The sequence below is a fragment of the Notolepis coatsorum genome (assembly GCF_963971535.1).
Source record: "Notolepis coatsorum genome assembly, chromosome: 10".
Classification (NCBI taxonomy): Eukaryota; Metazoa; Chordata; class Actinopteri; order Aulopiformes; family Paralepididae; genus Notolepis; species Notolepis coatsorum.
Genome location: NC_140174.1, coordinates 117,006,311 through 117,023,663, shown reverse-complemented (window position 1 = coordinate 117,023,663; position 17,353 = coordinate 117,006,311). Strand labels below are relative to the sequence as shown.

Sequence of the window (17,353 nt, the reverse complement as noted above, 5' to 3'; positions counted from 1 at the left end):
GGCTTGGAGTTCACTGCTCGTGCTTTTAGTAAGCTTTGACTGACTTTTACGAAACTCAGAGCATTTTTTGTCTCTGGTTTTCATAGCGGCCAGTATTTCGGAGTGCATCCACGGCTCAGCGCGATTTTTTACCCTGGTGGTTCTTAGGGGGGCCATGTCGTTTAGTATTGCTGAGAATTTGGTTTTGAAACCAAGCCATGTTTCGTCAACCAGTGTACCATTGAGTTCATCTGACCAGTCCAGACTCTCCAGTTCAAGGTTGAAGGCCTCGCTAGAGTAGGTTTTGAGGTCTCTAGATGTGACTGTTTTGTGGCAGCCAGCCTTTTGTTTTAGTTTTTTTCGGGTACAGAATATCATATAATGATCACTTAACCCACATGCTATAACCCCTTTATTTGAGATCTTGGACTTGTCGGAGGTCAGAATGAGGTCAATGGTAGTCTGAGTTGATTCACATACACGTGTGGGTTGGGTGATTAGCTGGCTGAGGCCATGCAGATCACAAAACCTACTGAAGGCCTTGAAGACGGGTGCATCTTTTCGTTGCATATCCGTGTTCCAGTCTCCAATAAGAATTTTGTCTACATCCTCAACTCCAGCTAAACACCCATCCATTGTATCATAAAAGCCACTATGATCTGGCGGCCTGTAGACTGTGCCAACCAGTAGGGATTTCGCCCTTTCGAATAGGATTTCCACCCATACAGTTTCAATTGATTTATGATTCAGGTCATTTCTGTTGATGAATTTGGTGTCCTTGTGTATGTACATACAGACACCACCTCCATGTTTGTTCCTATCATTCCTGATTATTGAGTAGTTCTCAATCTCTATCTCTGGATCTTTTACAGAATCGTCGAGCTTAGTTTCTGAGAAGCACAGTATGTTTGCCTTACCATTTATGAATATTTGCTTGATTTCATCCAATTTGTTTTTTAAGCTGTTAATGTTAATGTGAAAAATGTTCAGTCCATTGGCGTTGGTTATTTCATTTATGTTGGCAGGTTCGAAGTATTGTCCGTTTGTAATCTGTTCCTCTGTGTTGTTGTGGGTGGGAAGGGGGGAGGGGGGCGTCGGGTCCCGCGCCGTGTTGGAACAACAAAGAAGGGGGGAGGGGGGTGTCGGGTCCCGCGCCGTGCTGGGACAACAAAGGACTCGTTCCTGGTTGTTTTTGTTGTTAGCTCTGCTAGCTAGCCGGCTATCGGGCGTCGAGATGTTTACATCCCGCGTCGAGATGATCGTCATGGTTTCGACCCTCGGTTCACCTCCTCTCGTCACTGCCTCACGTGTGCTCGTCTGCTGCGGCGTCATTGGGGAAGTGTTGCCGTCCGCGCAGTAGATGTAGCCACAGGTTGCGTTGTTGATGTTGTTGGTCGCGATGGGAACCTCCATCGCTTCTTGCTGTAGTCTCTGGTTCCGTGTCATTACGGGACCAGGGTTCTGATGTATGTCACCCGACATGAGCAGATATAATAAAAACATTGATCTCTTATTACACTTGCCTGCCGGGGGTAATTTCTTTCGTTCCGGATTTGCAGTAAGTACTGCGTGGATCGCCGAGGCACCGAAGGGTGGATGTTTCCTCTCCGTGCCCGTTAACAAGTAGAAGTCGCAATGGGACTGTTGATTTACGTTTTCGCTACCCTCCACTTCTGTCTGGAGTTGCTGCTTGAGTTGTGAATTCAGGTACAAATCCATAATCCACAGGAGGGAAAGTAGAAAATGCGCAAAGTACTTTGTTGTTGCTCTGTTGCGTTGGCTGTTGCGTTGATTACGGGAGCTACGTAAAATGCGACCGTCCATGTTGAAGCCGGAAATGAATATTCAGCTTGACACTCAGGGCGCTTCTCTTTCCCTCCCTGTGTGTATGACTATGACCTTGTAAGCCTTCTGCCCCGGTCGGCGCCCAATAATCCTAAACTGCAGCTCGCTGATTGGCCGCTATGATCCTATCTCGGAAGACGAGTTATGTTCTGTCTCACTGTACAAACCGTGCGCCCTCGGGTGGCGCCCAAGAATCCTAGAATGCACTTCACTGATTGGTTGCTGCCAGTGATGCCGGTAACGCGTTACTAAGTAACGCGTTATTGTAATCTGATTACTTTCCCCCGAAAATAGTAATCTAACGCGTTAATCTTTAAAAGCCAGTAATCTGATTGCAGTTACTTGTCCAAGTGGCTGTGCATTACTATTTCGTTACTATCTCATCATAAATTCATAATGCATGCGGAATGCAGTATTTTATTTCGTTTTCGACAGTCAAAAATACATTTTTGAGCTGTTTTTCTTATTTGGGAGTGACGTGGTGTGGCAGTGAAAGGGTTACACAAGAATGTGTCCTCGCGGCGTGACTGGACTCTCTGTCTGTGAGTGACTCTGCTTTGGCCCAATCACATTCCCCATCCACAGTCTGCGAATCAGAGGCAGAGTAGGGCGGGTCTTCACAGCACGTCATGTGACATATGCGCCAATCGTCTCAATCTCAATCGTCTGACAGCAGGGCTCCGTTGCATTCGTCTGAGAATTCCACCCCAAAACGCTTGTCTAAACGAAGTGAAACCGCAAGAAGACTAGAGAGACATTTATAAAAACAATTTAATAGTTACAGTTGATATAATTGAATAGTTCAGCCTGCATTTGTTAGATGTGAATGGATACACTGGTTTTGTAAAACCACTGGCTGGCTGCTCTAATGCTCTCCCACAGTTCTTCAGGTGGGAGAACACGAGTGACAGAGAGAGGGGAGAGAGACACACACACACACACACACACACACACACACACACAAGCACAAGCACACGCACACACGCGCACACACATACACACAGAGAGGGAGAGAAGGGATTATATTATAATAATAATAATAATTATTATTATTATTATTATTATTATTATTATTATTATTATTATTATTATTATTATTATTATATTAGAGATGTAGGCTGTCTGGGTGGGGTTGGAGAGAAAGAGGCATGGGGTGAGAGAGAGAGAGAGAGAGGGGTGAGAGAGAGAGAGAGAGAGAGAGAGAGAGAGAGAGAGGGGTGAGAGAGAGAGAGAGAGAGAGAGAGAGAGAAAAGCTCTTATTTGCCAGATTTACAGTTAATTTACATGTTAAAGAGAGACTGCTTGTATGTTTATAGAGAGACATTTATAAAAACAATTTAATAGTTACAGTTGATATAATTGAATAGTTCAGCCTGCATTTGTTAGATGTGAATGGATACACTGGTTTTGTAAAACCACTGGCTGGCTGCTCTAATGCTGTGAGCATCATAGACTGTTGCTTTACCATACTTGATGGTACAGAAGCTGAAGCACTAGTTTAACAATTTACGTTATGTGCAGAGAAACAAGTTAAAAACAATTTATGCACTTTCAATAAAGCGTTTAAAAAAAACTGTTGGGGGAACGACGACTTCGTAACCTAGTTACTTTCAAAGTAACTAAGTTACTCTGATAATCAAGTAATCAGTAAAGTAACTTGGATTACTTTTTAAAGGAGTAATCAGTAATCAGTAATCGGATTACTTTTACAAGTAATCTGTGGCATCACTGGTTGCTGCAGCGGTTAACCCATTACTATCACACTACCGATGGAAAAGTCATCCTACAACGGGTGATGATTGAGCTACATGTGTGATGTGTAAACATATAACCATGATTAAGTATATGTTTATTGTATATGTCTGTATTGTAGCTGTATATATATATCTGTATATATCTATAAGCTTACAGGCTATTCCTGCTGAAGGCCGGACCAGTGCAGATGCACATGGAATCCTAGGGGATTTCCACAGAACAGTAATCCGTTTCAGTAAAACTGTTACTTTTACTTTTTTAAGTTACTAACCATTGGAGTAGCGATGAGCCAATGACAAAGACACAGTTGAAAGAAGGAGTGTTTATCTTTGCTTGCAATATGACGCTACGGAACTGTGTATAAAAAGTGATGTTCGCACATGAAAAGCGCTCGGCTTGCTTTCGTGACTTTTTTATCTCCATTCCAAAATCATGCGGTGTAAGAGATTTGGATATGGCAGTTTTGGAAAGAGTATTTCTCCCTATGATGATACTATCTCTTTTCTGTTTTAGATTTGAAGAGCTGTGCTAGGCTCTTAGCTCATCTTTTGTGATGATTCTTAAAAACTATAGAGGTTTTATTGTTCTTCAGGCGAAAGATGTTGATTTCGTCTTTGATGAGTTTTTTTATGTCCTTGCTTTGTTATTTGCCTGGATTGGATCTTTCCAAGACAGTATTATTGTAACAACTTTTTCTAATTAAACCAAACTTTGTTAAATACTTTTATTCAACTCTTGGACCGCATTCTTTTACGAGCTCCATCATGATCTTTCAAAACGCTGGCCACGCCTTGCTTTCATCTGAGGGAAGCGGGAGGTAATTATGTCCTGGTAGCCTGATTACAGATTCAATCCATTGCTGGTTACTGCTTCTAGCTAAAGTTATATCAATGACTATTCAGTAATTCTTACGTCTGTACCCGGGTTGGAGTCAAAAGTATGGCTTCGACGCGGATACCCTTGTATTCAGCGTGTTTTCGACCTGGTCTTATGGAAATGATTATTAATATTATACGCTAATATTACACTATTATTAATAGTACTACCTATTAAATAGTATTGCTGTGAATATGACTATTCAATGAAAGGAGTTTTCCCAAGCAGACATTCTGTTTATTACAAACAATGAAGAGGTTAACAACTCTTATAAGTTTATATTTCATATAAAATGGATAAAACTAACCAGTGACTATGAAATAAAAATTAAGCAGAGGAATTGACTCGAGAACTTGGCGAGTTTAGCACCTCGCTGAGGGATATCGAGCGGCCACAGGGTTTTATCTCGAATCGGTGTTGAGATAGATAGAGACACCTGTTATTATTAACATTCTCGAGAATACACGCGGACCCGACGGAATGTTAACTTATGAATTAAAAGTAGTCTAACATGCTTTTCATCCTCGCCCCGTGTATATACCCACGTTGCGCTAAAACATTAACTACTGTATGGCAGAGACAGAGTGCGTGTGTGTGTATACGAGTTATGAATTATCTCTCACAGTTCATTCAAGCGGGCTACGTGAACTACTAGTTGACAGCTTACGCATCGATGGCTTTGTGAAGGAAAGATGACGTTGTCTCTCCTCTCTCTCTCTCTCTCTCTCTCTCTCTCTCTCTCTCTCTCTCTCTCTCTCTCTCTCTCTCTCTCTCTCTATTCAATTCAAATGGGCTTTATTGACATGGGAAACATACGTTTACATTGCCAAAGCCAAACAAAACAATTCGAAACTGGCCCCTGTAAATGTCCTAACCCAACCCCCTCCAATGTACAGTAAATGACCAAGTATGGTTTCGTCAATATTCCAATGTACAGTTTTGCTTCAATCGCTACAATTGACAGAGTGCTCAGTGGAAATTAAATGTGCATGAAACAATTGTAGTACAATTGACAAATGAGTAGCCATTTGACTGGAACAGAGTGAAGGAGATCCGCCATCAGTATGCACAAGTAAAATATGTATGTGTTCTATGCATACTCTAATGTTCAGTGCTGTAAACTGGTTACTTTGTGTAGTGCCATGCAGTACACTTACATGACAGTTCATACTGTACAATATGTTGTCCAAAATGCATTATGTTACACAGGAAAAGTTTATAGTTTTTATCTCTCTCTTCTGGGATAAAGCGTGTACCAGGGAACCGCTGCACACATTATACGTTGATGAGGCGGGTTTCAATCTGGCAAAAGGTAGACGGCGTGGAAGAAATCACATTGGACAGAGAGCAACCATTGATGTCCCAGACCAACAAGGAGGGAATATTACAATGTGTACAGTGTGTACAGTAATGTGTAACTGTAGATGTCAAATGGCTGTGCAAATAGTGTATAGTGCTGTCTTGAGCATTTTCAGGTAGTGTCGCCAATATCTGACTTTTTTGCATTGGAAAACACTTACAGAGTGATCTGTCATAATGAAAACATGACAAAGCCATTTGACTATCTTGTTCATAAACAATGGTGTCAGGACTTTTCATTTTGATGACACTGACACTTTCATTGACATGAATACTTCTTTTGAAGAAGGAACTATCCATTTTGAGCAAGTGACACGCTTTTGCAGGTTATCAACTAGGTTTTGCAGTTTGTACTAATTGTTTTGAGAAATGCACTAACTGTTGTGCAAACGTAAATAGTGATGTGAGAAATGCACCAAAGTGACTGAGAAAAACTCTAATTAATAATATAATTATTATCTCTCTTTCTTTCTCTCTCTCTCTCTCTCTCTTTCTCTCTCTCTCTCTGTGTATATAGCTCAGTAGCTGTAACAGAATAATTGTATTAATTAACTATTATTCAATAGCGTTTAAATTATAATGAATTAAATAATTGTATAAAGAATTTTACATGTTCTGTCATCTAATAATATATTCCATTACCTTTCCTATCTGTATCAAAGTCAAAATGTTGGTATTGTGTTGGTATAATATGCTATCTAGCTTGTGTGTCACTCTATGGCTAGGCCTCCTGCTGGGTCCATTCATTGGAATAACAAAGGAACGACAGACTAAAAACTGGGCCTTTGTTCCAGGTGTGAATTGGTCTAGTGACATTGATCACATTGAATTCTGGAAGTGTAGTTTTTTCATCAGATAGCTGAATTCACTTGAATCCTTTCAAACTCGTGTGCTGGAATGTAGTTAGGATTTTACCAGAATGTTTGATAGGACATTGATTGAAACATTTTACAATTGATGGCTTATTTTGAAGGTATGAATCTGTAATTTTATATTATGTTGTGGTGGACACTAGAGGGAGGTGTCTCACTTCAGAATGGACACTGATTGAGTGACAGGAGGGAGTTGACTTAAGGGTGTGGCTGTACCTTGGTTCTGTTGGATTTGTTTGGAAGTAAAGTTCAGAGACTCGATACTCCGTCTGCTCGTCTCATTGATTCACTTCCACAGTGGTGACCCTAAACGTGTGAAATATGAGCAATAACGAGAATCCACCGGCTGTGGTTCCCGCAGTGTATGCAGCTACAGTCAAGTTGCCAGAGTTTTGGCAGCATGACCCGGCCCCGTGGTTTCAGCACATCGAGGCACAATTTCACCTCCGCGGAATAACGTCGGATGAGACGAAATATTACCATGTTGTGGCGGCATTGGATTCCTCCACTACACGCCGGCTGATGGGATGCCTGAGAGAGCCGCCAGCAGCCGGCAAATACGACGCGCTCAGAGAACAGCTGTTGCGCATTTTCCAGCTGTCAGATGCAGAGCGAGCGGAGCGCCTATTGTCCCTCAACGGATTGGGGGACAGTAAACCAACAGAACTGATGGAGAACATGCTAGCACTGCTTGGTTCAGGTGACGCTACGTTTATTTTTGTGCAACTGTTCCTGCGTCAACTCCCGACTCCGGTGCGCACGGCTCTGGCCAGCTCGCCTCTCGTGCGCACCAAGGATTACCGGGGATTGGCAGAGGAGGCGGATAGAATACTACTGGCCTCCCGTCAGTACTGTGTGGCTGCTGTGTCTGATCGGGTGGCTGATCGCAGGGATCAGACACAGAGGGATGATAGAGGGCTTTGTTATTATCATCGCCGTTTTGGCAACAAAGCGAAGAGCTGTGTTCCACCATGCACCTTTGGTAACCAGGGAAACGCGAGAGCCGGCGCTCGTTAGCGGCTATGAGCGCTGGCGTCAATATCAACGAGCTGTTGTTTATCGAGGACACGTTGTCTGGAAGGCGTCTGTTGGTGGATTCTGGCGCCCAGAGGAGCATCCTGCCTGCGTCGGCCACGGACGCCTTGGGAAACGGTCATGGACCACCCCTGGACGCGGCTAATGGGACTTCCATCCGTACGTTTGGTACCAGGTACGTGACTATGTGTTTACATGGACAGCAGTTTAGCTGGGAATTTATTATTGCTTCAGTGTCGGTGCCTATACTGGGCGCGGATTTTTTGTGTGCTCACAGACTGTTAGTGGACGTTGCGAACCGTAGGCTGATTGGCTCTGTGTCCTTTGACACATACCCCTGCACACTGGGGGGGCGGGGCCGCCTGCCCTGGCCAATATGCTCGCCACAGGCGATATGTACCAGCGCCTCCTCGCTGAGTTTCCTGCTCTGACTGTCCCCACTTTCTCTGCCTCTGTCGCCAAGCATGGGGTGGAACATTACATCCCAACGGTGGGCCCGCCAGTTTATGCACGGGCGCGCCGCCTGGATGCTGCTAAACTGGCAATAGCCAGGGAGGAGTTTGCCACAATGGAACGGCTCGGCATTGTGCGCCGGTCCAACAGTCCTTGGGCCTCCCCACTACACATGGTCCCCAAGGCGGACGGGAAGTGGCGTCCGTGTGGTGATTTCCATCGCCTAAATAACATCACCACTCATGACCGGTACCCAGTGCCACATATCCAGGATTTCTCTGCCCACCTGGCGGGCGCCACCATTTTTTCTAAAATAGATTTGGTGCGTGGCTACCACCAGGTGCCGGTCCATCCGCTCGACGTGCCCAAGACTGCCATTATCACCCCGTTTGGACTGTTTGAATTCCTGCGCATGCCATTCGGCCTTAAAGGGGCAGCGCAAACATTCCAGCGGCTGATGGACTCTGTGCTGCGAGGCCTGTCATTTTTGTTTATTTATCTGGACGACATCCTGGTAGCCAGTGCATCGGTGGAGGAGCATCGGGGACATCTCCGTCAACTGTTCGAGCGGCTCAACGAGCATGGGCTGATCGTGAACCCGGCCAAATGTCAGTTTGGCCTGCCGGCCATGGATTTCCTGGGCCACCATGTCTCTTCCCAGGGGGCTGTTCCTCTACCCGCCAAGGTGGAGGCAATTGCTGCTTTCCCCCGCCCCCTCACCATCAAACCTCTCCAGGAGTTCCTGGGGATGGTTAATTTTTACAATAGGTTTATAGCCCATGCGGCTCACCTGATGAGACCTCTGTACGAGGCGTTGAAGGGGAAGAGAGCCAACGATGACGTGGGCTGGTCCCCGGAGCGGGTCCAGGCATTTGAGGGCTCTAAGGCTGCCCTTGCCAACGCTGCCATGCTGGCACACCCATCTCCTGCTGCTCCTATAGCCCTCACCACCGATGCCTCCGATTATGCAGTAGGTGCGGTGTGCGAGCAGTGGGTGGCTGGCGCCTGGCAGCCTCTGGCCTTCTTCAGTAGGAAGCTGCGCGACAACGAGAGGAAGTATAGTACATTCGACAGGGAGCTCCTGGCCCTCTTCCTCGCCATACGTCACTTCAGGTTCTTGCTGGAGAGCCGCAAGTTCACAGTTTTTGTCGACCACAAGCCCCTAACGTTTGCCATGGCCAAGACCACGGAGCCATGGTCGGGGCGGCAGCAGCGCCAACTTTCCGCCATATCGGAGTTCACTACCGACATCCAGCATGTAGCCGGTAAAGACAACCAGGTGGCGGACTGCCTCTCCCGGGCGCGTGTCAGTCCTGTGCACCTGGGCATCGACTATGTTGCCATGGCTGCTGACCAGCTCACCGACTCAGACCTTCAGGCGTTCAGGACGGCTGTGACAGGACTTCGACTTGAGGATGTGGTGTTTCACGACTGCGGCGCCACGCTCCTCTGTGACGTCTCCACTGGCCAGCCCCGCCCCATGGTTCCAACTGACTGGCGCCACCGGGTATTTGACACCATTCATGCCCTTTCACACCCTGGGGTAAAGGCGTCGGTCAAGCTGGTAGCGGCCAAGTTCGTCTGGCCGGGCCTTAGGAAGGACGTCAAAGTATGGGCGGCCTCCTGTGTGGCGTGCCAGCGTGCCAAGGTACATCGTCACACTAAGGCCCCCCTGGAGCCGTTTCTCATTCCAGAGAGGCGGTTTGACCATGTCCACGTGGACCTGGTGGGCCCACTTCCCCCGTCTCAGGGTTTCACACACCTCCTCACTATGGTGGACAGGACCACCAGGTGGCCGGAGGTTGTTCCCCTGTCATCAACAACGGCTGCGGAGGTGGCTCGGGCGTTTATCTTCGGCTGGGTCACTCGGTTTGGCACGCCATTGGACCTGACTTCGGACAGGGGATCCCAGTTCACTTCTGAGCTGTGGAGCACCGTGGCTGAGAGACTTGGGGTGAAACTCCATCGTACCACAGCATACAACCCAAAGGCCAACGGCATGTGTGAGCGTTTTCACAGATCCATGAAGGCCGCTCTCCGGGCCACGCTCACAGATGGCAACTGGGTCGACCGTCTTCCGTGGGTCATGTTGGGCCTGCGTACTGCCCCTAAAGAAGACCTGCAGGCCTCTTCAGCCGAATTGGTTTTTGGTCAACCGCTGAGGGTCCCAGGGGAGTTCCTTCCTGGTTCCTCTGCCCCTTGGTCCACTACAGCTCACCGATCTGCCTTCCAGGACGCAGCGAGGGTGTTTGCCCCAGTTCCCACACATCACTGCCTTCCCCAGTCCTACATTCCTAAGGACCTGATGACTGCGAGGTATGTGTTCATCCGTCATGATGCCCACCGTTCTCCACTGCAGGCTCCCTATGACGGGCCCTTCCGCGTCCTCGAGCCGGGCCCCAAGTACTTTGTGGTGGACATGGGGGGGAATAAGGAGCAGATCTCAGTCGATCGTCTTAAGCCTGCTCATGTGGTCCCAAATGGGCCGGTGGAGCTGGCTCAGCCCCGGCGCCGGGGCCGGCCACCCAAGTCTTCCCCTGTCCCATGCCCACCGGCCGTTGTTACCCCTACCTTTCCACCGGCGAAGCCTCGGCGGCGGCGGGGACGGCCCCCTGCCCCTACCCTTACCCTTTCCCCTTCCACGTTCCCTGTGACTGTTAAATACAGTCGTTATGGCCGCGTGGTCAGACCTCCTAAAAGAGACTGAAGACACTGGGTGCACTGTTTTTGGGGGTTTGTTGTGTTCAGTTCCGTTTGTTTGGTGTTGCACTGAATGTCAATTCTGAATGTTCGGGGGGGGCCTGTGTGGTGGACACTAGAGGGAGGTGTCTCACTTCAGAATGGACACTGATTGAGTGACAGGAGGGAGTTGACTTAAGGGTGTGGCTGTACCTTGGTTCTGTTGGATTTGTTTGGAAGTAAAGTTCAGAGACTCGATACTCCGTCTGCTCGTCTCATTGATTCACTTCCACAATGTAACCAAAAAAAAGGGGACATTTCTGAGGAGGAGGAGCTCTTGAGCTTAGACTCCTAAGGCTTAACCCTTTCACTATTACACTACAAAGGGTTAACCTTGCGTTGAGAAATGCATTAACACAATGGCGCCCAAGCACGGATATATCCGGCTTTCGAATCCATGCTTAATGGACCGAAGGACGGATATATCCGTGGCAAGTTGTTTTGGCTTTTATTCCATTTTAATAACCTATTCAAGGTCGCCGAGCTGCACTGCACATGTACCCTACTCTTTGAATTCGAGAAAGTGCATTACCGGCCAGATCCTCTTAGGGGCGCTATCGCGATAATGCAGTGTTCCCTGTGGCCGAAGTTGTCTCTCTTTTTTTTGGATATCTAATGTCGTTTTCTACTCACCTGAAGCGATAGCTATTGTCTGTTGCACGGAATACGTTTTGGATCGCGGATTTCACTATGCAATAAGGGGATTTATCATCAGCCAATGGACATATCGATCTACCAGATGGCGATCGATAACGGGGAAATGCTCGGGGGGATCCAACCGGCTCATGGTAAGATCTTTTTCACGTAAATTACAGCCCTTGTTATGATACGATACGATACGATCAGCGTATGTGGCTACTTAGATGAACACGGTTATTGGTAATCAATAATAAGAAATGACGTCCCCCGCCCCCCCCCCCTTTCATGCATACATGCAGTTTGAGTTTAAACTAGCTTATGTATAACGGAAATGCCATTGGATATAACGTTAGCTATTATCCCTTTATCTAGCCTTCCAGGAAATATACTCGACCAAATGCAGCATACCGCTTATATTCACAGCGCTATAAAATGAGAACGTATTGATGACATTTTTTTTCTTTAAGCCATTTTGAAGGGACGGTTTATGGACTCAATTGACAATGAGAATGGACAGATAGCAATACTATTTATAAAGTATAGATTTAGCTCTACAAACAGCCCCAAGTCTGTTTACAAATGCTGGTCGTCTCTAGTGATATTAGACTCATCCCAGTGGCCGCCAATGTGTTAAAACTAAGGCTGTCAAATATATTGCGTTAATATCGCGTTAACTCCCGATTCTATTAATGCCACTAATTTTTTTAACTCAAGATTAACTAAAAAAAAAAAAAAAATTTTTACTAGACTTCACTCAGGTGTATTATTGATGCTCTCATTGATACTATGTTTGTTTCTGAAGTGTGTGTGTGTGTGTGTGTGTGTGTGTGTGTGTGTGTGTGTGTGTGTGTGTGTGTGTGTGTGTGTGTGTGTGTGTGTGTGTGTGTGTGTGTGTGTGTGTGTGTGTGTGTGTGTGTGTGTGTGTGTGTGTGTGTGTGTGTGTGTGTGTGTGTGTGTGTGTGTGTGTGTGAGATATAGAGAGAGAGGGGGGTGAGAGAGATGAGGAAGGGGCAAAAGAGAAAAAGAGTTGGGAGAGTGTGTGTGTGAGGGAGAGAGGGGGGTGTGTGATTAATCAGCCCTTGTGTGTGTGAATGTAACAAGTTCCTAACGTTTTCTTTCCCCTATTATTTCATGCACACTTTATTCATTGTTTTAAATTATTATTTTCTTTTAAGTTATTTTGTGCATCACTCTGTTTTGAATTTGATGCAAATTTGCAATGCATGAGAGTCATCCTTTTGTGTTAAATGGCTGCATAAAGCAAGCATTTGTTGACTCGCATGTTGATAAGAGTATTAAAACTTGGAACTTGAAAAAGATCTGTTTAAAGGGGAACTATTTTACTATTTCTTTCACTATTTGGGCACTTTTACACAATTCCTGTGAGTCTATGGAACACCTCTGTAATATATATATTTTTTTTATTCATTGTTTTGTATTTCTAATCAAGTCCTCAAAAACAGCATTTTTCTACCTCAAGATCTTAAGCCGTTTTGAGCCTGGGCTCCAACCACTGTGTGCAGCTCATCTTGTATCTCAACATTAACATGCAGCGGTGTCTCTCTGACATCACAAATCATCACATTTTCAAATGACTCAGTTCAGTGAGGGTGAATATTGTGAGAGGAGAATTGGAAGAATGCGCCAATATGAGAATTTTGAGACATAGATCATATTAATATAAGTTCACATAGCTAGGAAACAATGCTAAACACTCAAAAAGGCCATTTATAAGATAGTTCCCCTTTAAGGTACATTTTTTTTTTTTAAATAAAAATGCGATTAATTTGCGATTAATCGCGAGTTAACTATGGACAATCATGCGATTAATCGAGTTAAATATTTTAATCGTTTGACAGCACTAGTTAAAACCTCAGGTTTATGTGGTTGTGTTTATGTGTGTGTGTAATGGATGTTATCTTGGATCTCTAAAGAAGCGTGCTCACCCCTGCCCCCCCCCCCCCCTGTGCAGGTCCATCTCTGTGAGGCTGAGGGTCTCCCTGAGTTCCTTGGAGAGGGAGCCCCGCTCCCCGACAGAGACGGGAGGCCGGTGCTCGTGGCCGTCAAGCAGCTGAGGGCCGATGCCACCAGCCAGGCCAGGTACAGTACCGGGGGGCCAGGGGCGGGGGGGGGGGGGGGGGGGCACAGCCAGGCCAGGTACAGTCCCGGGGGGGGGGGGCACAGCTAGGCCAGGTACAGTACCGGGGAGCCAGGGGGGGGGGGGGGGCACAGCCAGCCAGTTACAGTACCGGGGAGCCAGGGGGGGACAACCAGGCCAGGGGGGGACAACCACAAGCAGCCAGGGAACAATCATCAGAATCAGAATCAGAAAGGTCTTTATTGCAAAGTAAGCTGCACCTACGAGGAATTTGTCTTGGTCATTTGGCGTTGCATCGACATTAACGGACAATTAAATGGAATATATAAACTAAATTAGAATAGAAAATACAATATAATATAGGACAGGGCTGTACAATTTGTGCAGGATTGTAGTCAGGTATATACACCAAATCCTAATAAAATATACAGTGCAATTGTCATCATCATCTTCGTTTTACATCCCTATTTTCCCACTACAGTGAGGTTGGACGGGCGATGACTCCACGCGACTGGAGTCATCATTTTTGGTTTATAGCTATATAGTTTTATACCTCGGATGCCCTTCCTTACAGCATTGTCGGTAGGGACCTAGCCTTTGCGTATTCCTACACACACAAGGCAGTGTGGTTTTCTTTCAGGGTTTTCTCCCTTAGCCTTTGCGTATCCCTACGCACACACACAAGGCAGTGCGGCACCCTGTATCCCTAGGTAGGGGGGCTAGAGAGGGCACTAACACTTGCCCAAGGTGGACCCTCAGACTAGTGGAGGGAAGGAGTTGTCTTACTTCTCCATTCTAGTTCGGCTTCCGCTAGAACTAGCCACTGCCCTTTGTTGTGCAAATTGTGCAAAACAATAGACCTGTTTTCTGTATATGCCAGACTCAGTGTGCGCGCATCACATCAGCAGAAAGGAACGTAATCCTGGTCATAACAACGTGGCAGACTACAATATTATTTGCATTTGTTAGCCATGCAAGCGATCTAAACAATCAATCCATGCCAAAGCTAGATATGTAAAAGATGAAAGACTCACACTCACACAGCCATGCTGATTTGGCAAAATTACATCCAGACGTTTTTGTTTTGAAACAACTTTTAGTCAGGGGAGTGCCATGGTTTCTCCATAGAGCCCGTCGTATTCTTTTAGCACAGCAGCTCACGCGGGTCCAAGGCAACTTAGTCACGTGACTCAGTTGTTATTGCTGATTGGCTTGAACACGGTTTGTTTGTATACAGAAAACAGGTCTATATATAATAATAATAATAATAATAATGCATTTTATTTATAAGGCGCCTTTCAGGACACTCAAGGTCGCCGTACAACAATTAAAAACAGTTCCTTAACACTTTCTGTGCCACTCACGAGATTTCTCTGGTTTTGTTATAGGTGGTTGCGTGCCACTCACAAGATTTCTCGGAATTATTATTATTTTTTTTTTTTGCGATCTGAAAAATTATTGCATCACCCGAGCCTACCCGAGTATAGCCGAGCTGCGCCGGTGATCACTGTGGAAAAAAGCGCCCCCTGTCGTCTCCCAGATGACATAAGTGATTTTGGAATGGACTCAATGAAAATGAATGGGGAAAAAAATCCGGTACTCCACATTTTCCAGTTCACTGATCCAGCCGGGGTTACCACAGTTCATTCTGGAGCCTCAGATCCCCGCGGATCATGGAGATCTACAGTGTCGCGTTGGATCCATACACGTATCGATTTTTTCGAATGGTGATCAGGAATTGGAATATACCAGTTGGATACCATCTGATGTCAGGTAAGGACTCTATGTTATCAGTGGTAGGATAATCGGAGTACGTTTGATGAAGTTATAAGCTGTTTTGTGAAATGTCTTCTTTCGGTTTCACTGTAAAAGTCTGTGAGGAAATCAACGGAGCGATTATCAGTGCGCGGCCGTAATGTGCTTGCGTGCACGTATAATATTGATCATCTAGTGTTTACTTGAAAACGATTCATAAAAAGGCCGACGAATATCAACGTTGTGGAATATTCCACTAAAAGACGATTTTCATAGAATGCTCCAGAATGAGCTGTTTTTTTATATCAAAACGGGGGCTTTTCTAACTGCTCTGAAGCGGAAACGACGCGATAAAAAAACAATCTGCCTTCACAGCACTGACTGGAAAATAGTCTTTGATAATGCGATGGGCAGATTAGACACATAGCCATAATTTAAAACATAGATTAGGCGATATTAACGTTAACATTAGCGCCGATGGTGGCATTCAAGCGGTAAAACGGAAAACCAGGCGTGGCGCTCAAAGTGTTAACAATCACAATCAATTTAAAAAATAAAATCAGACATATGCCTGCCTAAACAGGTGGGTTTTAAATGGGGTGATGGAGTCAATGTTCCTGATGTTGGGGGGGAGGGAGTTCCAGAGGCGAGGGGGCAGAGCAGCTGAAGGCTCTTGATCCCATGGTGGACAGACGGGCTGGGGGGACGGTCAGGTTGATTGAGGAGGCAGACCTGATATAATCCAGGAAGGGTGTGTTAATGTAACACATGGTGACGGACGCTTCGCGTAGGGTTGCCACCCGTTCCTTAAAATACGGAATCGTTCCGTAATTGTAAACTAAACGACGCGTTCCGTATTGAACTGATAAGGGACGCCCTATGTTCCGTATTGTAAGGTTGCCAGTTTAGTGAGAGAAATGAGCCAGCCGGCGTTCAAAAACAAGCCAAAATAGTCAAAGTCGGGGGAAATAAACAGACATGGCAACTCTGTTATGGTGGGCGTGCGCTCAGCAGCTCACCGACCAATGAGAATTAGCGCTTTCACGTTGCTAGGAAGAGTTCTGTGCCGCAGCTGTCCCCAACCTCTGTCTGCGCGCTCGCTTTGAAAAAATCTACTCCACCGCGTCCTAAAAAGACAAAACGCCTCCAGAAATACAGACCTGAGTTGGAAGAGGCAAATCCCTGGGTTGATAGTGTCAATGGAGATGTTTACAAAGCTAATTGTAAAGTATGTAGGCGTGTGTTTTCTGTGGACATCAGACAGCATGCCTCCGGAGAACAACATGCCAGAAATATAAGAACTCAAAGGACCCAAGCACAGGTGTCACAGTTCTTCATGACTGAAACATCTCCTGAGATTGATTCGGTATGGGATATTATTAATTACATCTTATTTATCTGGTTGTGTTTTTAACTAGATGTCAGTATTTCTATACCTGCCCTGGCAGAGGCAGCCTACATATTGGCTGCTGAATCTGATGTTGATTGATTGATTGATTGAAAACTTTATTAACAGATTGCAGAATGGGTACAATACAGCACAGCTCAATACTGCAGACTAGAGAAAGACTTTCGTATTGTTTACATCAGGGTCCCCCATTTTCAATTCATGACTATGTTGGCATAGTCTAGGGCTATTTCAGTTGACTAATATGGTTGATTGTTCATTAATGTTGAGTTAATACATAAATAATATAATTCATAAATACATAAATGCAAAAATACTTAAATAAATACTTAAACATAAATAAATAGTGTTCAGACAACAATATAAAAGTCAATGTCATACTGTTCAATTTCATTTCATTTAAATTTGATCATCCCACTCCTCCCCTCTAGGTTACTGCAGCTGAGGTGACACAGGTATACCACACGGTTAAACACAACCTCAGCTACAACAGTGCTGACTGTGCACACAAGCTCAATCAAAAGGTTCTACATGATTCTA

At 45.6% G+C, this 17,353-nt stretch overlaps 1 protein-coding gene across 1 annotated transcript in view; it reads left to right on the top strand.

Annotated features, from left to right (window-relative positions):
• Positions 1–17,353, top strand: part of ddr2l (discoidin domain receptor family, member 2, like) — a 230,020-nt gene that overhangs the window by 189,285 nt on the left and 23,382 nt on the right. Inside the window, exon 13 of the mRNA XM_084323157.1 lies at positions 13,525–13,652. Coding sequence (XP_084179283.1) covers positions 13,525–13,652 — 128 coding nt within the window. The remainder of the gene's footprint in view (positions 1–13,524; positions 13,653–17,353) is intronic.